This window comes from Catharus ustulatus, chromosome 14 (assembly GCF_009819885.2).
Source record: "Catharus ustulatus isolate bCatUst1 chromosome 14, bCatUst1.pri.v2, whole genome shotgun sequence".
NCBI lineage: Eukaryota > Metazoa > Chordata > Aves > Passeriformes > Turdidae > Catharus > Catharus ustulatus.
Window position 1 is genome coordinate 1,453,501 of NC_046234.1, and position 24,412 is coordinate 1,477,912.

The following is a 24,412-nucleotide window of genomic DNA, read 5'->3' on the forward strand; positions in this document are numbered from 1 at the left end:
CTGCCCATTCAAAGCTACATTCATACATCTCTTTGTAATTATGAATCAACTCCCAGGCATCGGCGCACACCCCAGGCTCACACAGAACGGCAAACAATATACTGTCACGGGTTGCATCAGCTGCACGATGCTCTCTCATGCCTTCAGGCTTGCTAAAGCTGATCCAACGCTAATATAATAATAGCCTTTTTACCCGCCTCCTCCCCCAACAATTACCGGAGGCTTGGAAAGCCATTGAAATGCAAATAGCACACGGAGAGGTTATTGGGAACCAGACTGGGAAGGTACAAATGCTGTCCTGCTAGTTTCCTTTAGTTTGACACGGACGGGGCTGTAATCCTGAATTTCTCTTTGTATTAACAGGGAGAGAGGCAATATTGTAGATGTACAGACGGCCAAGTGTAGAAGCTGAAGTGCACTTCACCAGCATCCCTTCTCTGTATCTGGGACCCCTGTTACTCCCCTTAGCTGCTGCAGTGGCAGAGAACTGCTCAGCACAGAACTGTCTGTAGCTGCGGTAATACGAGCGTGCCCAACTACACAAACTCACAGAAACGCCCTCAGTGTGGGTTTGAAAGTACTTGCCCCCACAAGGCAACCTGTGAAACCTGCAGTTTGCTCTGCGGCCACAGACCAAAGTCAGAAACACAGCATCCCTCTCCCTGTTATCCCACTTCATCCTTCAACCCAGGCACTTCTACACAGGACAAGACCCCATCTCTCTTCCCCAACCCCCATCGTGGTCTGTTTGCCTATTATCTTTTCAGGTAATGTTTCCACCAAGGACAAAAAAGGGCTTTCTGGACCCAAGGCAGTCCTGACACTTGGCTGGAGCAGCCACTAACAGCAGTGTGTAGCAGTTGCTGAGAGGTGACACGGGACTACGATGACCCAGACACTTCTTCAGGCTCCCAGTCCCCAGTAAAGCTTCAGAAATACCTCCTAAAAATAGGCTGCATCCTCATTCCCTTTTCTGTAGCAAAACAACCTATAAATACCACAAAGAAGATATTTACCCTGTTATTAACAATCCCCTATCCCCGTTCAAAAGAGCCATAGAGGGTCCAGCACCGGGTGCACAAGAGGTAACTTGTTTACTTTGGCGAGAAGATGGCTGAGGGCAAATCTAGCAGCACTTTACAGCTACTCAAGGGCAGTTATTAGCGGGACAGTGCCAACACAGCTGGGGGTAATGGCTAAAGTGTCAGGGGGAGGGGCAGACTGAACCCAGGAGAATCTTCTTGGCAAGGCAGTGAGACAGCATGGCCTTCGGTAACCTCCAGGGAGGCAGGGGAAGCTTTCAGCCCTGGAGGTTTTCAGACCGCCGTCCATAGGTCCCGCTCCGATGGGGCCGTTGGGCTGGAGACCTCCAGAGGTCGCTTCCAGCCAACAATTCCATAGCTCTGCAACCTCCACGTTAAATATCTGACATTAAAGGGTGAAACTGCAGCAGCTCCTTCCCCTGTAGGTCTGTACTTTCCCTGGAGGAGGGCAGAGCACCCGGGCCCGCACCTCTGCGGCCTCCCGGCGGAACGCGCGGCCGGCCCCGGCTGCTCCCCGCGGGCACAGGGGGCTCCCCCAGCGCCAGGGCTGCTGCCGGGGCTGACGGAGGGCAGGGGGGCCGTCAGCGGCAGTCCCAACCCCTCCCCCGTTCCCTGTGCGTCTCCCCAAGGCTTTTTGCCGCCCGTATCTCCCCACTCGGGTGAGCACGCGTGGGACTGATGCCGGCAGCCCCACTCACGCCCGGCTGTACGGCAGGACCGCGTTTTCGCCGAGAGGAAAAGGCCGGTAGGTACCGAAGCTCGGCCAGCCCCGGGGCCGCGCGGTCTCCCCGCAGACACCCCACGCCCTGCGTGCGGCCGGGGCGGGGGCGCGGCCCGGCGGGGAGGGCGGGGGGCGGTGGCTCGGAGCGCCCGCCCCTACGGCCGCGTCCCGCCCCGGCGGAGACGGGAGCCGAGCCCGCGCCAGACGGAGCCCTGCCGCGCCATGGCCGGCCGTCGCCTCCTGGGGTTGCTGCTGGTCTTCGCCGCGCTGTTGGGCGCAGGTAGGGCGGCCCGAGCCGGGAGGGGGCGGCCCGGGGGCAGAGGGGGCCGGGGGGCGCGGTGTGGTGTGCGCATGATCGCGGCGCCGGGCCCGGCCCATGAACGCGGACCCCCGCCGCCGGCCCGCGTCACCCCGCGGGATGCTCCCCCCGAGGGATGCAGCGGCTGCGGCTCCCTCGCCGTGGGGGATTCTCGGGCTGGGTATTTACCCCGGTTGCACGGAGTCTGTCCCGGGAGGGCTCACGGGGCCGGAGAGGTGCACCCCGAGGAGGGGCTGCAGCTGGGGTTTGCATCCCCGGGGGATCGCCTGGAGGAGGGGGCTGCTCCCTTCGGGCCCCACCCTGCGCAGAGCACCCCGGCTCCGCAGCGGATGGCGGGGTGCCAGCCTGTGCTTCAGGGCCGGGCCACAGACGACCCTTCTCCCCCTCCTTCTCCCGATCCTCACCCTGGCCCTGCTCCCCCGTTGGCGGTGGGGCCGGTGCCCGCAGCCATGGCGGCTCCAGCCTGCGTTGGGTGACTGTGCTGGTGACGGACGCGTCTCGGAGCGCAGCGTTTGCCTTCGGGTGACAGTGTCACAGCCGCGCTTAAGATGTGCGATGCTGCAGGTATAAAGCTCTGGAGCAGCCTGGGGCTCAGCTAATCCTAAACAGCGGTAGCCGTGGAGTCACCGCGAAAGGAGTTTGGGTTTATCTCTCTGCTCGCTGAACTGTTGGATTAGCGGATTCTCTATGTGACCCAAATTTGTCTGGCTGCTGGTTGTATTCTCGCTCTTTTTTTGTCCCACTATTATTTCTGCAGATCAGAACAGTCTAACCCAAAAATCAGTCCCAGCTGAGCAGCAGCTAGGAAGGAAAAAAAAAATCCTGTGTTTAGGAGGGTGGGGAGGAAGAAATTAAGATCAATGCAAAGCTTACCACAACTCTTTGTCTCCTTAAAAAACCCAACTGTACTCTTAAAAAGCTCTGTGTTTGAATTGAAAAGAAAGGTTATACCGAGAAAACAGACGGCAGTTATGTAAAAGGCCTCAGGAAAGTTTTTCTGAACAAAATTAGCTAGGAGAAACCCGGCAAGCGCAAACTGGTTAGAAGATATCAGCAACAAAGCAGATAGCAAACTGAACCCCAACCAGGTTTTACTGTTGGAATAGATTAGATTTTCCGTGAGTCTGCCTGGAATTTGTTTGTTTGTATTTGGTACTTGCCTGTTTATGCACCTGAAATGGTAACAGTGTGGTACAGAGTTGCTTATGCTGACCACATTAGCGATTGCATTTTTAATTGATGGATATCAGTTTGACAGACTGAGCTGAGACCATGCATAAAATTCTGATTTTAGGTTAAAATTTAAAAAAATAAAAATCTGATTAGTCAGTACTAAAACTATTTGCATTCTATGTTGTTTGCAATGTGGGCAAACAAAAATGCTGTTCTGTTTTATTTTGGAGCTCTTGGGCTGCAGAGTCCAGTTCTTAAATATCCTTGGCTGTATTTGTATCAAAATGAATTTTCACTGAAACATTCATAAATCATTCCTGCCAGTCTGAGGCTTCTCAGGTAATCAAACTCTCCAAACTGCATTAAATTGCCTCTCCATGGCAAACACTGTGTGAGGAGAAGCGGGCTCTTGCCTCCCCGCCCGTGCAGAGCCTTGCTGACATGGGACACACCGAACCGAGATGCTGGTGTGTGGCACAGCCTTTCCACACCTCTGGTTCCTCCCCGGTGTGTTCTGGCAGTGGCTCTCCCAGCCCATGGGTGGGTGCCTGCTCTTCTCTTGCGCTTCCCCAGAAGTATTGGAACAGCTTTACAGCACCCTGAGAGAGCCTTGAGATCCCTTCCCCAGCTGAGCACTGAACAGGCCTTTTGGGTATACTAGCACAACCTCCCTGCCATCATCCTGTACCCATGGGAAAATAACAGGTGGGCAGTGGGTTTCCCAAGCAGGGCATTATGTGCCATTTCTTCAGAACAGCAGCAATAGAAATCACACTTCTTCATTGCTCCTGTTCCCTGATTTTTTTATTGGGTTTTTTTTTTGGCTTCTTGTTCTGAAACAGTTGCTTCAGCAGTGCTGAAGGCAGGCTATGGGCAACCCAGTCTCTTGGAAGCTCAGAGATTTACAAATTACCAAGAACTAAGGATAACAAACAACAAAATCAGTACTTAGTGTGATTCCTTCAACTGCGGTCCAGATCCACTGCTGACAAGTGACTGATGTGTGTCTTGTCTGTGACTGCCCCGTAAAGCAGGAGCAAACTTCACTTTTTAATTGAAAGAAATGGGTTTGGGTTTCTCTTTGATCAAATTATAGTGCATTTCCCTTCATTCATGGCTGTGCTTCAGTGCCCTATCAGTGGGCTGTCAGATACAGCTATGCCACATCTGTCTGTGCCTCCAAGCTGCCTCTGCCCACAGCCCATCTGCCTGTGGCTGCAGTGCTGGAAACAGGCACTGCTTGCAGGGCACCAGCCCATTTACCAGTGCTGCTAAACTCCGGTGTATTCCCAGTGTATTGAGGGGCAGAAGAAGCATTAAAGTATTTTGAGATGGTGAAGAAAACCAAACACTCTGCAAAGACTCTTGGCTGTAGTCAGAGGCAAGCATTCCCTATGCCCTCAGGTTACATGGTGGTTTAAATTCACAGATACGTGACTTTTCAAAAATGTAGTTATGTTTCATGTTTCTGAGTCTTCCAGGGTTAACCACATGCTTGTGGAAAACAGTAAGAGTCAATCAAGAAACGTTCCACTCTTGTTATTTTCCCCTCTCCTGTCCTTTCTCATAAGCCAGTACAGAAATGTATTGATGTGTTTTCATAGAAAGCTGGCAAATTTGACATCTGAGAGCTTTTTGGAGGGAGCGCACGGTTTTCTCTCGCAGCCCAGGCAGAAGAGGCATGTGCAGTTTTTGTGCTTTATGTTTTGTAAGAGGCTAAAGAAAAACTTTACAAACTATGATAGGAGCAGCTGGGCATGTCCTTCAAAAATTGCCATCTCAGCACTGACTGTATTGACACCTGTGTTTTCATAGGCAGCATCTCACAGATCACCTCTCCTCTCAGGTGTGACTACCAGCACCCACCAGCAATTACAATAATTACTTAAATATGAAAGCAATATTAGACAGTATTATTAGCTATATATAACTCTTGAACAGATGGCTGCAGTCACTGCAGGTGGCTCCCCTACACCAGCTTCACATGACAGTGCCCAACATCTCCGTGAAGGAAGCAGACAGGAGCCATCTCTTTTCAGTTTTTTTCAGGTGTCTGGACTCTGCTTTGCACTGGGAAACCATGGATGCAGCTGGCAGAAAAGGGGGTGCCAGTACCAGGTGACCCTGTGTCTCCATGCCCTGTTACTTGCTCAGGTCACTCACCATGGATGTTCCAGAAGAGATGCAGGGAGGAATTACAGTAATTTCACTATTATAAGCCGCACCATTTTGACTAAAATTTTGGTCTGAACCTGAAGTGCATCTTATAATCAGGTGTGGCTTATATATGGACAAAGAAGAAAAATTGCTGTTTTAGTTTGGAGGACAGGTGTCTGCTGAGAAAGGCAGGAGCTTCTCTTTGAAATGGAGAATGTAAACCCCTCCCTCCCAATTATTATAATTTTGAAATCAAGGGGCTCTCAGACAAAGATATGGGAATTAGGAATAACGGTTCTTTACTAGGGAAATTAAAATAGAAATACAGTACTACAAAGAAACAAACTCCAAACCCTGACAAAGTCAGAGTACAACCTGACACCCTGTCAGGCAGGGTGTTGGTGGCAGTCCCATTAAATGGTGGCTGCATCCTCCTGCAGTGACAGATGTGGCTCAGTTGGAGCAGTACTCCTGTACAAGGTGCAGTTTCCCTCCGGAGGTCCAGTGGTGATGTGGAGAAATGCGGTTTTCCTCTGGAGTCCAGTGGAGAAAGGGGCTCCCTTAGTGTCCCAAAACCTCTATTTTTATCTTGGTAAGAAATGTTGGGCTCTTCCCCCTGGCTGGAGCAACTTCCAATGGGATGCAGTAATTTTATCAGTCACACAGTGGGACTCAATGGCCATTAGCAGAAAATGACTCGCTGGAGGAAGGATGGGTTGTGAAAAGATAAAGAACAATGCCCCACCTGGTTTCAATGGATGACCCATTAGCAGAATATCTGCCGTTGAGATAAGGATCACTGCTCCACCGTCAACAGATGGTGATAGAATAGATACCTTTTATCACACTCTGTATTGTAACGTGCGGCTTATAATCAGGTGCGGCTTACAATCGTGAAATTACTGTATTTGGAGTAGAAGAGAAAGGCTTAGTTTGACATAGTTGTTGAAACTGAAGGACATAGCAGCATTGTATGAAGCTGCTAAAAATCTTTGTTATAATACATTATTGTGTTATTAGAGCTATAATTACCAGGTATCAGTGGCAAGTCAAAGTAATAAAGAATAATTTTTACTTCGATAATGTCTTTAGTGCATATGACAAAGCAGGAGAAGCCAAATTTGTTTTCTTACAAATTATCTCTGATATTTGAACACATACACATTAATTAAATGTGCCATACTCGGATATTTATGTACATATCTGTTGAAATAATTAATTTCCATGGTTCCTTGTATTTTGAAACTTTTTCTTTTACCAGCCTAGTGATAAATGTGCTTGGAAATGGCTGTTTAACTCTTGGGATTCTTTTCCCTTCTACAAAAATGTGATTTTTTTCTTAAATCTGTTGCAAAAATTTCAGCCCTTAAAGCACATAAAACAGAAGTGTATATTGATTTCCTGAGTTGACTAAAATAAAATTTTAAAACTACTTTTTTTAAACATAAATTTGTTTTCTTCTTGGAAGAATATCTCCTGGAGGTTTAAGGCATTAACTTTACAATTAACTAAAGGAAAATTGGGGTTTTATTAGACATTTCTTCTGAAGCCACTCTAATAACAAAACATATGTTTAATAAACTACATAACACTGATACCTAAGAGAAAAGCTTTGCAATAATTCCTTTGTAAGCTGATTGATACAATTCACAATCAGTGGAAGCACTCAAATAGAGGAAAATGGGAGAAGATAAACATGATACATCAAAATGTAGAACATGAAAGGACTTTGAGAGGGAAACTTCAAAGTTGGGTATTCAGATGCTGGAGTCACTGGCTGTGGTTTAGGATGTGAGCATGGGAATGTGACTGCGGAGGGAATAATGCTTTTGAGAAGAAAAACAGAGTCCTGATACAAGCCCAGTAGCCATAGCAAAGAGAGGTGAGTGCTGCTTCTGCACTCACAGGGATTTCAGTGAAACTGCTCAGCGTCAGCTTTGGTTTGATCTTCTAAGAGCTCAGCCTGCTGGTACGATGGGGGTGAAGTTAATGCTAATACATATTTATAAAACTGCCTTGCAGGCATTCCAAAAATCCTTTTCCTTTGCTTTTCAACCTTGTCTAGGAAACACAGAAACTTATTGTGGGAGGAAAGCTGGGGCCACAGGCAGAAAGCTGATGCTGAGTGAGCTCTCTGCCAACCAAATGAACAGCATCTTCAGAGAAAGAGATGGCCAGGTTGCTGTAGGGATCTAGTGCAGTCACCACGTACATATGTAAAAAATACAAAGCAAGCAAAACCAGAGGCATTGGCAAGATTTTGGAGGTGGTGGCTCAGACAGAGAGGAGGGATGCTGAGAACAGCATCATTCTGCTGTTGGAAGGCTCTGCAGGCTGGTACAGGGTTGTCTCCAGCAAATAAGGTTTTGGGGAAACCAAAACCTTGGGGAAAGAGAGCTGCTCAGAATTTTGCTTGCCCTTTGAAATGCTGTCTTTGGCTATGCACAAAGGAGTCTGAGTAAAAACAGCTTGTCCAAGTTGGAATAATCTTACTGAAATCCTGCTTCAGAAGAGCATGCTCTGGATTGGGTGTTTAGGGGTAACTGCAGCTCTGGCTCTGGGAAGGTACAAGGTGAAAGCTAAACAAGCAGAAGAGGTTTCCAGCCCCAGTTGTGGATAGCAGAAGAGGTGTTTGCGCTGCAGAGCAGATGTTATAGAGCTGATGAGATTTTGAACAGCACATTAATGTGTCTATAAAGCTTTGCTGACAAAAGTGTCCTTGGAGCTTGGGGAATGTCTCTATCTTAATGTCAGATCTCTATATGATCTCTCTGTGGGGTGAACTTGAGCAGCTTGGTGGGATGTCTCTGTGGGATCAGACACCTCCATTCAGGTGTTCCTTCTACTGCAGGATTTGGGTCATTTTTCCAGACAGGAAAATCTGAGTGAAACTAATGCCAGATTGATGTGGAATAATTTAGAGTAAAAACCTCCCCAGGTCCCATCCTGCCATCTGGTACACAGCCTTCCTCTTGGAGCTTTGCTTAGAGTCCACTGCAGTGTCTGAAGAGGTAGAAAGACCCAGAATTGATGCCACTTTACCTAGCACATTTTCTCAACCTGGTAGTTCTTTTGGCCAGACTGTCACAGAATCAATTAGGTCGTAAAAGACCTGTGAGGTCATTGAGTCCAGCCTGTGACCAAAGACCACCATATGAACCACACAGTGACACTGAGTGCCATGTCCAGGCTCTTAAAAATCTCCAGGGACGGTGCCTCCAGCATCTCATTGGGCAGTCCATTCCAATGTTTAATCAACCTTTCAGTGAATAAATTCCTTCAAATGTCCAATCTAAAATCACTCTGCAACCGTAGGCCAATGCAACGCTAGGCAGAAGTGGTTGCATCCCCCCAAAATCAATCCATCCCATCCAGGGTGATATGTCCAGCTGGTGCAAGCCTGCTCTGAGCCCCTGGCTTTGTGACCTAGCCAGGCTGGGTTCTGCTCCAGGTGCTGATGCTGGGGTGGATGTTCAGACTGGCCCCACTTGCCAGGCCCCATCTACTGCTGTTGGTGACACTGTCTCTTGCACTGTCAAGGGACACTGAACCCATGCCATGCAGTTCTCTGTAATTATTTGAAGAAACTGGAGTTTGTTATTTCCAACCACTGCCCCTCTCCTCCCCATCCCAGGACAGCACTAAGCTTTCCTTATACTTTTAAAAGAAAACCCACAGATCCCAAATGTCTTTCACCTCATGCAGAGAATAGAGCATTTTTAAGTGAGGTTAAACATATATTTGAAAATACAGTGTATTCCTTCTTTCTTTTTTGTAATGGTGGTCTTAACTCAGTGAATTATTTCTACTCTTGCAGAGAAAAATCTGAGCCACAACAGTTTGCAAACAGTTGGGTTTGTAAGTGTTGGTGCTATTTTCTCTCCGTGTAGGGTCACAGAGGGCAAGAGACCTTATTGCTGGACTTCTCTTTGAACTCACTGAGCACCTAGTTTTATGTTTAAATTATTTCATGCCACATTAATAGCACAGAGTGCTCTGATTGTACAGCACCTGTTCTCTGGGTGATGGGGATGCAGCATGTGCTGGGCATGGGAAGTAGCAGAAGCTGGGTACACATCCCAGACTCCCCTTTTCAGAGACTTTTCCAGACTCCTTTACGAAAGCAATGAGCCACACTCACCTTATTGAAAACAAGCTTTTGGAAAAGGCTGAGGGTTGTGGCACAGCTTCCCTCCCTGTGGGCAAGCCAGGAGGGGTGTGCTCACAGCTGCTGGCTGGGTGGTTAAAAATCACCACCAGTTCCTGCACCACCTGCTCAAAATAATCTCCGAGTTGCTGCTTCCTCCTTGTAGCGTGCAGCCCCATACCCTGCTGTCTCTCCATGCTGTCTCCTCATGGCAGCACCACCTGGATCCGGGATGCTCCAGGAGCAGCAGAGCCGAATGACCCGGAGCACGGCGGGAGTGTGGGTGGGCGAGGAGGGTGCAGACAGTGAGCAGCACAGGCTGTAGCCTCAGCCTCTGCCCGTGTTTGCACAGGGAGGTGCTGTGGGAAGGCGGGGACAGCGGTGGCCAGGCAGGAGCCCCGCAGTGCAGCTGTGGTGACAGGGCAGACACCTTCTCAGCCAGAGAAGGCTCTCCCAGAGCCCTGCTCCATCTGTCAGCATTACCTGAGTCTTCATTCCCACTACTGCTCGGCTTCTGATTTTAAATAGCACAACAGGAGCATCACATCCCAAGTGATGAACCAGCATTTTTACCGTGTAATTCCCTATTTACCTACTTTTAACTACAGCACCTCCTCTTGATCTTTATCTGATGAGAACAACCTTTTTCCATCGGGAATCAGGTGATAAGCATTTAATCTCCTGCTTCAGTTTTCTGTGGACTCCTGCATCACTGACTTTGTCGTCAGTTGTTCTGCATTGAGTTATGAACAAAATGCTTTCATGCCACAATTTGCTGTCTGACTGATAAACAGGTGTCTTTGGCAATTGGCAAATTCATAGTCATTACCTAATGTGTAAGCAGAAATCAAATGGCTGATGTGGATGTACATTGTAATCTTTGAATGGCCAGCAGGCAAGAAAACATGAAAGCAGCTGTTGTGATGTAACCCTAGCTGGCGTCTCAGCCCCACACAGCCATTTGCTCACTCCCCCCACGCTGAGGTGAGGGAAAGGATTGAAAGGGTAAAAGTGAGAAAACTCGTGGGTTGAGATAAAGGCAGTTTAACAGGTGAAGCAAAGTAAGGAAGTGATGCCCCACTTCCCATGGAAGGCAGGTACTCGGCCATCCCCAGGACTCCAGTAGGGCTCCACTTGGGCACAGGGAGTGCCAAGGTTGCCCCTAGAGTGGCTTCAGCTCAGATCCTGCTCTTGTCCCAGCTTGCCTGTCCCTGGGAGGGCTGGCTCTTGGCAGTGCTGCACCAGTCTCCGTCTGGGGAAAGCAGGCTGGTGCCTGCTGGGCAGTGGTCACAGCACCCCCACATTTCCCCTTCCCTTACTGCCAGGGCAGTAATCCATTCTCCAGCAGAGGCCTGCACACAGCATCTGGTGGGGACAAACCCGAGCCCAGGGTGACACTGTTGCTTTTTTCCATCACTGGAAAGTCATCTTTTACCATTCTCCATCCTGTGCAGTTGGTTCAGTGCTAATTTCCCCTTGGCCTCTTGTGAAGTGGTTGGTGTGTGGGAATAAAATAATGACGCTGTCCACATCCTTTCCCCTTTAGGTATTGTCTCGGTTTGAAAGACGGGTGTCTGCTAGGGAAGGCAGGACCCTTCCTTGGATTAGAGAATGTAAACCAGCGAATTATTATAACTTTGAAATTAAGGGGATCTCAGGCAAAGATATGAGGATAGAAATAATAGTTCTTTATTAGTAAGTATAACAAGGCAAACAAAACAACAACAACTAGGGAATTAATAACAAACTGGGACCAGGGACCCCATGACAGCCTTTTTGGCTGAGAAGGGGAAGGATGGAGAGGCTTTGCTTCACAGAGCCCTGGGACAGTCGATCCCTGTGCCCCTGCAGAACTCTGAGGAGCACTGAGCTGGAACAGCAGGAATGAGCAAAAATCGCGGGCTGGTGGCCGAGATGTGTCAGAACTCCACAGAGGCAGCTGGAACCGAGGGATGGCCCGACAGGGCAGGCGGTGCGGGGCTGCAGGCAGTGCGGGGCTGCAGGCAGAGAAACCAGAGCAGCGCCGGAGGAGCAGCGGGGCCGGGGCAGCGACAACCTGGGCAGGGCAGGGACAGGGACAGGGACAGCCTGGGCTGGACAGGGACAGGGGCTCAGGGACAGCCTGGGCTGGACAGGGACAGGGACAGGGACAGCCTGGGCAGGGCAGGGACAGGGACAGGGACAGCCTGGGCTGGACAGGGACAGGGACAGCCTGGGCAGGGCAGGGACAGGGACAGGGACAGCCTGGGCTGGACAGGGACAGGAGCTCAGGGACAGGGGCTCAGGGACAGCCTGGGCCGGACAGGGACAGGGACAGCCTGGGCTGGACAGGGACAGGGACAGCGACAGCCTGGGCTGGGCAGGGACAGGAGCTCAGGGACAGGGACAGCCTGGCCTGGACAGGGACAGGGGCTCAGGGACAGCCTGGTCCGGGCAGGGACAGGGACAGGAGCTCAGGGACAGGGGCTCAGGGACAGCCTGGGCTGAGTAGGGACAGGAGCTCAGGGACAGCCTGGGCAGGGCAGGGACAGGGACAGCCTGGGCTGGACAGGGACAGGAGCTCAGGGACAGGAGCTCAGGGACAGCCTGGCCTGAGTAGGGACAGGAGCTCAGGGACAGCCTGGGCAGGGCAGGGACAGGGACAGCCTGGGCTGGACAGGGACAGGAGCTCAGGGACAGGAGCTCAGGGACAGCCTGGCCTGAGTAGGGACAGGGGCTCAGGGACAGCCTGGCTCAGGGCAGGGACAGGGACAGGGGCTCAGGGACAGCCTGGCCCGAGCAGGGCAGGGACAGGGGCTCAGGGCAGGGACGGGGCTTAGCATTCTCGGCAACATGAGCAGATGCTGACAGGTCCCTCTTTTAGTAAGGTAGGTGTTAATAAGGTGTGGCAGCTCTCACGAGCAGAAGCTCACCCCATAGAAGAAAAGCTCCGGGCTGGGTTACGGTGAATTCCTTTCCTCAAGCCCCAGCAGCTTCCAAGCAAGCGTATCCCCCGAAAGCCGCAGAGCCGAGAGCTAGCAGCTGCCCCCACCCTCCTTGTACCTGGGCCCAGCCAACCCTTTGTTCTCTCAGGTACCTGTAAGTACCAGCAACCAGCGTCTCCCAGCAACCCGTGGGAAAAATTCTATAGGTAAGAAGGAACAAACGTAAAGAAACCTAACCCCCGACAGGTATATACATAGTTCATCCTTAAAAAAATTCCAAACAAGCAGCAATAAAGTGGAAAGATCCCTTTCTTACCAGATACGCTTTTAAGTTAAGTGGCATTTTCCCACAGTCCCAGGGAGGGTCAGAGATTTGCTGAGTTCCTTTGAGGGCTGGAATAGGCTGAGCTTGTCCTGCCCTCCTTAGTCCTTGGCCACAATGTCCTGGTACCCAGTGCAGGCACAGAAAGTTGGGCATCACCCCATCCTCATCACAGGTACAGAGCTGGGCTTAGGCATGCCCCAGAAGGGAAGGAACCTTAAATATTTCTGCTTTAGACCTTTCAGCCTTTTACTCTGTGTGCAGTTGTTCTGGGACTAATTGAAAGCAGGTTTTGGCAGTGCTGTTGCAGAGCCATCTTTCACATAAACCTCAAAGAACAGCTATCATATTAAAGGTCCTTAGAAAACATCACCTGCTCCATGCACTGAGATGGCAGAGAACCCTGGAAACCTGGAAATCTTTGAGTGCCGATACTGAAGAAAACTGTTTTGACTGGTATCTTGTGTTGGCAGAGCAGGGATACCTGGTCTTGGACCATCCTGTGGTGGAAGAGCTACTGAAACATTTGTCTCACATGAGGTCAGAGAGAGGACACTGCTGTGGAGTCAGAGATGGGGCAGACCTGGCCGTCAGCTGCCAGCCCAAGGCATTTAATGGGAAACCCCTTTCCTGGCTGTGGTCCTGCTGATCTTGATGGTGCTTTGCCTTCCCTCAGAACTGTTCAGGGTTGTTGCTGGCACCCAGAGGTGTTTGTCTGTCTGTGGTAGAGACCCTCAGCTTTCAAGGGTTCCTTGCAGCCTCTGTCCAGAGGTAAATAGGGTGGGCTCTGTGCAAGTCAGTTACCAGATGCAGCTGTTGGCAAAGGACAAGTCAAGGGCGCTTCTATCTGAGGTTTTAAATCTTGCTGTGGAGGAGTGGGAAAGGCTGTGCAGGGGGGCAGCAGATAAGAAACTCCTCCCTGCTGTTTTTTGTGTCTGGTGTCTGCAGAGGGACCTGCTGGCAGGTCACGGTGTGGCTGTGGCAGCACAGACTGAGCCCCCAGCTGGTCCCCTGGGGCTGTGGGACATGGCAGGGCATGCAGGGTGGTGCTGCTTCTTTAGGTGCTTTGGAAGGAAGCTGGAGGTCTGTCCTTCCACACCAGGTAGGGAGAAGATGCAGTCAGACCTTCATGTGGCCTTCAGCATGGTGCAGGCTGGATGGGCACTGCATCCCTTGAGCATCCAGTGTGTGGCCAAGCAGGTCCCAATGAGGGCTTACCTTCTGCTTACCAGGACACCCTTTTGGCCCTGCCCCACATCGTGGTGCCAGTGATGTCTGCTGAGAGGGAGCCCAATTCAGGCTGGTTTTGCTGGTCACGTTTTCCTCACCAGCTCCATAACTCCTGCTGGGTGTAGAGCTTATTGGGTATCACTGTCAAATAGTTTTTATTATTCCTAGTAAGCCTTGAAATCAAATTGCAATGGACACCTGCTTCTCATGCAGCTGCCTTGGCACACAGAACTGTGGTGTTATCCTGTGGCTTAGAGCTCAAGTCAGGTGTGTTGCCCTGAACTGCAGACTTCAGAACTTGCACTGGGGCTGTGCTGCCTCTCCTGCCCCCTATCCCAAGGCATTGTCTGGAGGAAAGGGCAGAGCTGGGGTTGTCGTGGAGCTGGGGTTCCCAGCAGGGACCTGAGGGAGTGTACGTGCTGGAGCCTGTATGGGTCAGGACAGCAGTGCCATGGCTGTAGTGGAGGCTTTTAGGCATTTCCCTGAATAGATTTCAAACACAACCACCATCAGTCCCTCCATGAAGAGAAAATCTTCATTATGCAAATTCTCATCTTAAAGCTTTATTCATGTGCTTCCTGGCAGGCTTTCCTTTAATCTCAAGAGTGAGATTGCTTGGAATTACCATACACCCTTGTTAATTGCATTAAAAAAAAATCAGCAGAGGTTGTTTTTGCCATAATCAAGAGTGGTTTTGATTAGTTCTTCTGAAAATCAAAATGTTTCACTGAGAATGGAAGAGCAAGGACAGCAGCATTCCCTCATGCCCTGAAGGAGCAGGGGTCATTCCAGCTGGGGGAATGTATCCTACTGCTCTTTACTGGTCATGCCCTGGGCTAGATTGATGTATCCCCAGCATCAGCTGTTGGTCCCACTGCTGGGGTGGATGCAGGGGGATGTTTCTCCCATACTTTCCTTCTCAGCAGAGCCCTTCCACCCCTTGCCTTGGCAGGCTGCTGACAGCTTGTTTGTGCAGGGCAGCCAGTCTTCCCTGGCAGAGGCTGAGGAGATGGATTGGAAGTTCAAAATTTTCAAGGCAGAGCTACCTGTGCTGAGGAGGCAGCCTGGCCTCTCTGCAGGGAGCAGTGCAGCTGCACAGAAGCTGCCCTTAGCCACCTGCCCCACCAGCCCTGCTAACAGAGACTGTGACACCCCAGTTCTCCCTGCACACGTGGAACTGGGCTTTGGCCTTAGCAATTAGCAAGAATTTGGGATTTGCAAGTAAATATCCCACACATTTGGCAATGGCTGGGGCCAGTGCTCTGACAGCAGTGGTGGAGGCATTGGCGAATGGGAAGCTCTGTCCTGGCTGGGATCTGCTGTGCTCTGGCTGGTGGTGGTGTGCCATCACCTGCACCAGGAGAGCTCCCTGGGACACTCAGTGCTGCCCCAGGCACCCCAGGTGCTGCAGGGCAGACCCATGCCATGGAGGAACAGCTATTTGCTCCTGACAGACTTTTGGGGCTGTGTCTCTGCTGAGATGGCAGAAACGCCACTGCAAAGGTGCAGCCCAGAGGTCCAGCAACACAGCTCTGTTCCCAAGCCCCTCCTTCCCAGCACCATCTCCAGCAGTCCCAGCACAGTTGTGGGTGCCCAGCCTCAGGCCCACCCACCCACAAATGCCAGGATAACTTGGAGCCAGAAAGGAGGTTGGTCACTGGGGACACCCTTTTGGCTACCACAGTACTTGCTTTTCTGCTTTCTTCCTGTTTCCCTGCCCACTCCATTGCTCCTAAGCTGGATGCATAAGTCAGGCAGTTGGAATTACTTTCTGCTGCCCTTGTACCTGCTTTGCATTCTCCTGTAATCTCCCAGGCTGTCAATCTTGTACCGTCGCAGGCTCTCTATTCCCAGGGAAGCTAAATACATATATATTGCACAAAGAGATCCGTGGGCTTGCGCTAAAAATGGAATCACCTCACTCTGAGTGCTGCAGACAGCCTGGCTATATACTGGGTGTGAATTATGATACTGTAATTCAAGCTTTGTCACACAGAGGGGCTTAATTAGAATATATATATAATTGTAAAAACTAAAAAGCTGACGAGTACAATTGTGTGTTAGAGCTGCCTGCTACAGAAAATAATGAGGAGGGAATACATTAAGGCACAAAAATCTTCTTCCTTCAAAGAGCAGGTAGCTCTGATTAAAAATACTCCTGGCAAGGCAAGGGGACTCAGCAAGGGGAGGAGGGTAATTTGCAGTGCTGGCTCGGCCATAACTCTCACCTCTGTTCTACAGCTTCTGCTGGACACAGCTGCAGCTTTGGACCTCCCCAGTCTGGTTTTGGGGGATTCATATTGGGTGCCATGTGATGTTCCAGCTTGGTCTCTGTGGATTGTCAGATTAAATAAAAATATGGGAAAGGTATCTCGCATGCCTATTCTCACCTCACCCTAGAGCTGCAGTCCCATGGGTGCTCCACTGCCCTTGGCTGATGGCACACAGGGCTGGAATTGCTTCCAGTTGCCCCAAGAGGAGGTATGTTTTCTCTCAGCAGCCAAAGAGCAGAGTTCTTCCAAAGACCCAGTGCAAGGATGGGGAGAAAAATAACCCAAACTAGCCTAGTCACCAGCCCCACCAAGGATCCCATAGTACTCCCCAGCACTGAGCAACCAGCACAGAGAGGTTTTGCTTATCACTGCTAGACAGGTGTAGGTAGGGATGTCCTATGGGGGAGGTGACATGTCAGGGCCAGCATAACCCTGACTGCTTCATGGGCATTACAGGCAAACTCTGCTGCAACTCAGCAGCTTGTGAGTGCTGATGTGGGCCCCAACCTCTCCCAAAAAGTATAAACCCGTACTGTAAAGATAGTCTGTGCTGTGCATGAGTACCCATCAGAGGATGGGCTTTGGAAGTTCCACTTTTCCAGTCGTTGTGGAGCAGTGTCAGGGCTCCAGGAGCAAAGGGATTGCACAGGACAGTGCAGGGAGCAGCAGTGCTGCCTCCAAACAACTGCATGTCCACGACAAACACACATACCAAGAGCTGGTGGGGTTTGCAGTGTCTGGCCATGAAGTACCAGATTTGTTACCACTTAATAACAGAGTAAAAATGAGGAGAGTATTCCAGTCTTATCTGTTGGAGCAAGCAGCGGAGTTTGTGTGCCTGTGACAGCAGTGCTTGGTTATTGATCTATAAAAGGTCTAATACAGCTCTGTAACACCCTTTGCATGAAAGAGAGATATTGTCAGCTTCAATTAACTGGCAGTCTATTACTAACCCTTGCCAATGCCTAGGGGAATTTGGAAAAGGATGTTGGCGTGCCATGGACAGTGTTGGGAAAGCCTTGAGTAATGGGCTGTGCCAAGCACTGCTGCTTTTTGGGAAGGTTTTACTGGGCAATTCAGTGCATCCACAGTTTTCCCAAAACTCGCTTGGGCAACATTCCCACCTCTCCCACCAGTGTGGGGAAAGCCCCCGGGATGCAGCTCCAACTGAGGACTCTTTAGCAGTCGTTGTTTACCTCAGCCCCATGAGGATGGAGGGCCCTGAGCACCTTTCGCCCCCCTTGGTCCCCTCATGTGCCAGCTGGCTCTTTGGAGATTGGTTTTGGAAAGGGCACCCTCCTCTCATCCTGTGGGGAGAGTTGCCAAGGAGGCTGTCACCAAGCCCAGGGAGGTTGTAAGTGCTTCTTAGCTTCTCTGCTTCTCAGCTGGCAGGTCCACACACCCTGCAACTCCTGCACTCGGTATTTGGGCTCCTGCACCAAAGGCAAAGTGTGGGGGGGATATGCTAACACAGGGCTCAGTGTGCAGCGAGCCAGTGCCTTAATATTGACTTAATCATGGAGAGCAGAGGGAGCGAGGGAGAGGGAAGGGAGGGCTGCTGGCATAATAATGTGAGTTGGTGCTGCCACCAATCTCTCCTGCCAGCTCACATGGTGTCGGAACATTTTCCTTGTTCAGGCTGGTAATGCTTCTCATCCCACCAGAGACATGATGTGGGTTTCACCTTCTGCCTATTTTTAAGCATGCTTTTAAGTAGAAAGACAAAAATTATGGAGTCCTGTTAGTTCCTGGAAATCCAGTAAAGACTGGTGATAAAGCCATTCTGTGAAAGGAAGACTGCACCAAATTGTCAGACTGACAAGGTTGGGGCAGTTGACCATCACAGTGATGAGTGTGTTGAGTCTCAGCAGGAATGTTGGTGGTTTGGCAGCTGCCCCATGCAAGCTGTGGAGCTGGGCAGGTGTTTTTCAGCACTGTGGATGGTCTTGCACATTTCTTCCTCCTCTCTTCTTCCTCTATAGCTTCACTCCTTCACACTGACAGACCACTTGTTAATCCTGTGGCTTCACCCAGGCTGTCAGAGCAGGAGAGCATCGCCTGCCTGACAGTGCCAATATTTCACCAGCAATATGGCTCAAGAGGGGAAAATTTTGGAAAGGGAGGAGAGAAGCATGGAGGGAAGCTGAAGGTGGCAGACACAGCCCTGCTGTGCTGAGCAGGGCTCTTCCACATGCCTCTCCCTGTGGATTTCACATGGATTTTCCCTGCATCACCTGCTGCTGGCCATTCCTCCAGGCTCGCTGGGAAGTGTTGGCATCATTCAGCTCGATGAAACCCACTGTGGCCTAGGACACTCATTCTTTATACACTCCCTCCAGCAGTGCCCATTGTAGAGCCTTTGCCAAGGGGGAGAAGCCCACAGTGACTTCCCAGCCCCAACCCCTGCACATATATTACATACATCACCCTCAGGGCTGCTGAGAGTACATTTAACAGACGGCAAATGACGATGAGGGGTGATGTGTGTGTAAGTGGAACCAGAACTGCAGCTGTTGCTGTACTTAGTGACCACTCTCAGTAAAAGTTTTTCACTGAAACACTGATACCTGCTTTCTGATGGAGTGGTACCTTCCCATTGTTATTGTCCTTGTCAGTAAAGCTTAAAATTTATTCATGAAGCACACTGGAGCTCAGGTGGCAATAGCTAAATCCATTTAGCAGTAGGAATAAGAGGAAAGCCATTTTAATGTTCTCTTGTAGTGCTGCAGTACTTAGCAAACCCAAAGGATATTAATTACTCAGCATGCTCCGAGATGTAAAAGCATGAATTTATCAAGACAAATACATTCAGAACTAGGGTAAGTCAACAGTAATTAATGCCATGCAAAAAAGAGACAGAGAAAAGAAGGATTAGCTGGCCCTGTTGCAGGAGAACATGATGTAGCCCTGAGTTATCCCTGGGATATGGGACTGGAGTTGTGGTGAGGCATCTCTAACAAAAAAAATCTGCCCATGGCTGTTACGTATATCCCTGGGATGGGGGGTTGGTCCTGGTTCACATTTCCAAAGCAGAAAGATGCAGGCCGCCTCTGAAATGCTAAGTCGTGCTTGGCAGCCAGCAGCAGCTTTTTCATGCAAAGCCTTTGATGTTGAAAGGCACTTGAGAAGAAGAGGGGCATAGGGCTTTTTTGTTTGCCACGGAATTTGTCTGCACTGTCCCAATGTTTTCATGGTGTTTAGCAATCATGTAATTGTGAGCACAGCCAGAGATGAGTGGCAGCTTGAGAGATGAATTGGTAGGCCTCCTTGACAAATTTAAGCATAACATGTGTCTTTATACCATATCCTTTAGGGCAGACAAATGGAAAATCCAGAGTTGTCTGCTCTGCATTTAACAGTCAGCATTTGGAGAGGGCTGATGTCTTCCTCTTCACCAGAGCTGGGTGAGGCTTGGAAAAAAACAGCAAAAAACTAAAGCAATTGCAGCAAACAAGTCTAGCCATGCCTGATTTAAAGGTGGTTTACTCTGTGTGGAGTGAGTAAAAACAGTGCTGGTTCTTTGTCTCCAGGTCATGGGGATGACACAGATGAACTCAACCTAGAAGATGCCCTGTTTGACCCTGTCACCAGGCGACGTAAGTCACATTTATTCATTGTTTTAAAGAGGAGAAAACAAACAGATGTTAATAGATGCAGTTTGTTCTTTGGGATCTGATGCTGGTGGGAGGGTGATAGAGGATACAACTGTCTCATCCTCTCTGCTTGGAAGACACAGGGTCTGGGTTGGGGATGTACCTGGAGAAGCTGACTGCTGACCAGGTGCTCTTTGCTTTCTGACTTGTGTGAGGAACCACAGAGGCACAGCACACCTGTGCTGTGAGGTATCGATGGCACTCAACTTGCCCTTTTGGCTTCCTTGCATCCCCCAGTAATGCCCACCACCAGGCCTGGCCCTGTTGGCCTGGAACCAGTGCATCAGCCCTTCCCTTCCCAGCCAGGCAGGGCAGCATGCTGTGTCCCACCAGGCAGGAGCAGCATCGGTCCTTCCCTGCTCCCATTGCAGTGTGGGGACCAGGAAAGCAAGTGGTGCATGAGGTCACTGCTCTGCTTTGCTGGAGTTCCAGTGTAGCCCATCAGTCAAAAGAAACTCACTTCCTCAGGGGTTGCCTCACTGCTGGCATGCAGCATTCAGTATTTTGGTATTTTACACCCCAAGGGCAAAACCTAACTGCCAACACAGCAGCTGAGAAATGGGAGGAGACTCATCTCCCTTCCTAGGAAATGTCACACGCCTTCCCCCAGTGCCAAGGGCTGAGCCCAAGACCACTGTGCACTCACACACATCTCTGGCTCCCTTTGTTGCCCAGCCATGGAGATGCTGTGGCAGAGCTGCAAATGCCAGCACCCAGGACCCCTTGCTGCCCAGCATTCCTCATGCAGTTCATAGTGGCTGTCCCCTGACCCAGGACCATGCCGAGCTCTGGGATCAGGCAGAATATACCCATGTGTAGCAAAGGGAAAGCTGTAACAGTGTTTGAAACCTCTTGAGCTGCAGTCTAACAGCAGACACTTCTGCTGTGTTACTTTGGAGTTTATGTGGAATAGAGGTTGCTCTCTGCAGCTCTCCTGCAGTGTGCCAGGATAGGCCGTGGGACATCAGATTGGTCACAGGGCCGATGAGGCTCATGTAGAATTTTGCAAAAGCCCTTTAATGCAGCATGTGAGGAGACCTGGTTAGAAATGACTAATGGCCACCTCATGTGGAGGGAAAGTGGTGTTCTCCAGGCTGGAGTCCCTGCAGCGAGGGAAAGGAAGAGGCAGCACTATCCCCATGGCCTCCCCAAGTGCTGCATCCCACTCTGGATTCATGATGTCAGCCCCAGAATAAAGCAACCAAGGGTCTGGAGGTGGGTCACATCAAACCATACCAGCATGCTGGAAATGAAGCCCAGCAGCACTATTCCAGTCTAATGGAAATTAATGGGAATGGAGCAGCCACAGCTCTTGCTCATAATTTATTCATAAACTTGGTAATGCCAGCCACTATTAATAGGCAGTGTTTTCCATATTGCTCCCTCCCTCCCTCCCCCCTCAATGGCTGGCTGTAGCTAGTTTTAGTCCAGGAGCAGCCAGGGGTGCTGGGATCTGAGTATCAGGGTGTCACTGAAAATCCTCCAGCTGACAGGGAACCTCCTGTGCATAATATGGCATGGGAATCATCTGTCACTGGACTGACTGACAAGGCTGGGGACACCGAAACATTGGCAACTCACTGCTGGCTTCCACACTGTTCAGTACAGCGTCTGCCCTTGCCTGTCTGCTGCTGTATCCTGGAGCCTTAGAGCAGATTGTTGCAGCTCCCTGCTCTTCACCAGCTGGGATGGGATGCTGGCTCAGCTCAAGGTAGCAGTGTCCTGTGGAGCACTGGCTCCATTTTCACCTATGGGCAGTACTGATCCCTGTGGCTATACAGAGTGTTCATGACCCTGTGCCCTGAGTTTACAAATGCAGATGTCAGAAAGTTGTGGTGAAATCTTTGCCATTCATTCTCAATCCAGAGTTGACATTTTTGGAGATGCCTATGACTAACACTTTTCCTCCCCATCTGTTTTGTCACAGCCACTCCCAAGAGCCCCAGAAAGCCAGCAGGTGGGACAGGTGAGACCTTCTTGCATGCACATCATCTCAGCTCAATGTGGGGTGCACTTCCCGTGGGATTGAATTGTTTGAGCCCCCTTGGGCTGCCCGTGTGTGGCTGAGTACTGCTCCCTCAGCAGCTGCTTTCGGACCCCTTTTTTTGCCCATAGGGAAGATGGAGCTGGTGTGTGCATGTGCATAGTTTCTGTGCAGGCAAAGAAATGCAATATTGATATTTGTCCATGCTGAAGGTGAGTGGCAGCAGAGCATTTACAACCAAGGCAGAATTTCACACACTTTGCAGTATCCTAATGGAGAATATACAAATCACTGCTCAGCTACACAAGAGCTTTTGTTCCTGTCTGCATGACACCCGTTAGCTTTTCTTCCAGGAGGAAATCCAGAGGATATTTTCTTTCTTTTATTTATTCCAAGATATTCACACCCTCCACGGCAAGTTCTGTCTTGGTGACGCTCCCATACAGGGCAGAATGGGTCTAACTGTTGGCACACATCAAATGTGCTGGCTGGCCAGCTCCCAGCAGTGCCATAGTTGAGGAAGCTCCCTTAAATTCACATGGATTTTGTTGCCAGCAGCTCCTCTGGCTCAGTTCTGGCCAAACAGATTAAATATTATCTGTTAAATATAGCATGGTCACAGGAGCCGAAAGGTTGCTCAGTCCCATTGGAGGTGCCTGCAATAAACTGCATCAGAGGAGCGCTCAGAAGTAAATCCACTCACCCCTGCATGAGGGTCTTGGCACAAATTTAGGCAAATTCAACTGTCTGGCTCGTTTCCCACCATGGTCTTTGCTAGACACAAGAAAAGCCAAGTGCCAGAGGCACATGCAGGGCTTCAGTGTTTGGATCACAGCCTGAACGAGAGGTTGTTTGATCCAGTAATCTCCCAGTGGGAAATGGACACGTGTGGAGGCTGAGGCTTTGTCTCAGCCAGTTGCTTATTCCCCAGGGAGTGTTTTTTTGGATTAATCATGGCACTAAGTGGCTTCTGCAGTAGATTCCTGTGCCCTGGCCCCTCTCTGTGCATACCCTGTTCAGCTTAAGGTCACTCATGGGCAGTTGCACAGGGAGCAGCGTCCCAGCCGCTAGCTCAGTCCCACAGCCCCTTCTCATCTGCACCAGGTCTCAGGAGATGCTGCAGGTACCAGCAGGACTCGTCCAAAAGTGAATTATTTTGAGATTGCTGGGGCTGAGCAGCAGCCACAACTTGGATGGCGGGGACTGAAATGGTGGCCAGGCTTTTCAGAAGCTTTTGTGATAGGTTACAATTGAGCAGCAAAGTGGCTGGATACCCTTTCCAGCTCCAGCCTGATGTGAGAGGCCCTGGCAATGGCGTGGCACCATTGCACAACACCTACAGAGCAGGATGTTTGCCAACAGCCTTGTGCTGTTTCTACAAACAGGAGTATAACAATCCCTTCTCTCCTGCAGACTTTGATTTGGCTGATTACTTTGACACGCCTGTGGAGACTACCACCAAACCAGCCAAGCCAACTCCCAAGCCCTTCCCCAGGCAGGGAAGCCAGGGCTCCCCAGAGGCTCGAGCATCCCCAGGGCACCCAGAGGGAGGGGTGCCCCCAGTATGAGCTGAAATTGTGTAAAGACCAGAGCACTGAGCTGGCCCAGTGCAGCCCCAGTCTCATAGCAGGTGGGGGTTTCCCCACACAGCACTCATCTGAACCCACGTTTCAGAGGGTAACATAATTTTGGTCTTTTTTCCTCCCTTCAGACAATGGCTTTTGGGATGTCATTCGCACCACTACGACCAAACAGCCAAAAACTACAAGAGCCCCTCCTAAGCGTAAGCCAGGTGAGCATAATCTCCACAGCCCCTGCCACTTCAGCTGTGCTGCTGGCACAGAGGGAGGATTTGGGATATGCCTTGATGGTGGTACTGCCCTCATCCTGGTTTTTCCAACCTTTGATCTGTTTGCTCACCTGAGACACCTCGAATAAAAAACAAGTAGTAATTTCACGATTATAAGCGGCACCTGATTATAAGCTGCACTTTCGTTCGCAGCGAGGACCCGTGTGCAACACAGTAACGAATTAGTAACAGTCGAGCCATTGCGGGGTTTACTGGCAGGTGCTCAATTTGCAAACATTTTTCACAGATCAGGGTAGCCTTTAAACACAGCCTAAAAACTAAAAAAAAAAATACAGAGAAAAATCACTCACTTCTATTAAACCTGCAGGCTCTGGTCTCACCCAGGTGAGGGGAGGGCATGGTCCGGGGGGGCGAGGGCAGCAGTGCTGGGCAGGCTGGGGACCTCCTGCCCCGGGCTGTCAGAGGCAGCGGGGGCTGCAGGCGGGAAAGTTTCCTGTTGAGCAGTGGAGCCCCGCCAAGCGCCACACTGGCCTACCCCGGTGCTGGGGTGGGCCCTGCTGCTCACCGGCCGGGCCAGTGCCCTGCCCCATGCGCTGCGCAGCAACGGGCAGGAGCGCAGAGCCCAGGTCCGCCAGTTTCGGGGGCTGCAAGCTCGG

The 24,412-nt window shown here is 50.6% G+C and overlaps 1 protein-coding gene across 2 annotated transcripts in view; it reads left to right on the top strand.

Moving 5' to 3' along the window:
• The first annotated feature begins 1,931 nt into the window (after positions 1-1,931).
• Positions 1,932-24,412, top strand: part of CD99L2 (CD99 molecule like 2) — a 33,553-nt gene continuing 11,072 nt past the window's right edge. Inside the window, exons 1-4 of one of the 2 annotated variants that reach the window (XM_033072228.2) lie at positions 1,932-2,044; positions 19,840-19,905; positions 21,890-21,928; positions 23,658-23,738. In XM_033072228.2, coding sequence (XP_032928119.1) covers positions 1,987-2,044; positions 19,840-19,905; positions 21,890-21,928; positions 23,658-23,738 — 244 coding nt within the window. In that variant the 5' untranslated portion in view covers positions 1,932-1,986. The remainder of the gene's footprint in view (positions 2,045-19,839; positions 19,906-21,889; positions 21,929-23,657; positions 23,739-24,412) is intronic. The other variant, XM_033072227.1, reaches the window with a different exon arrangement.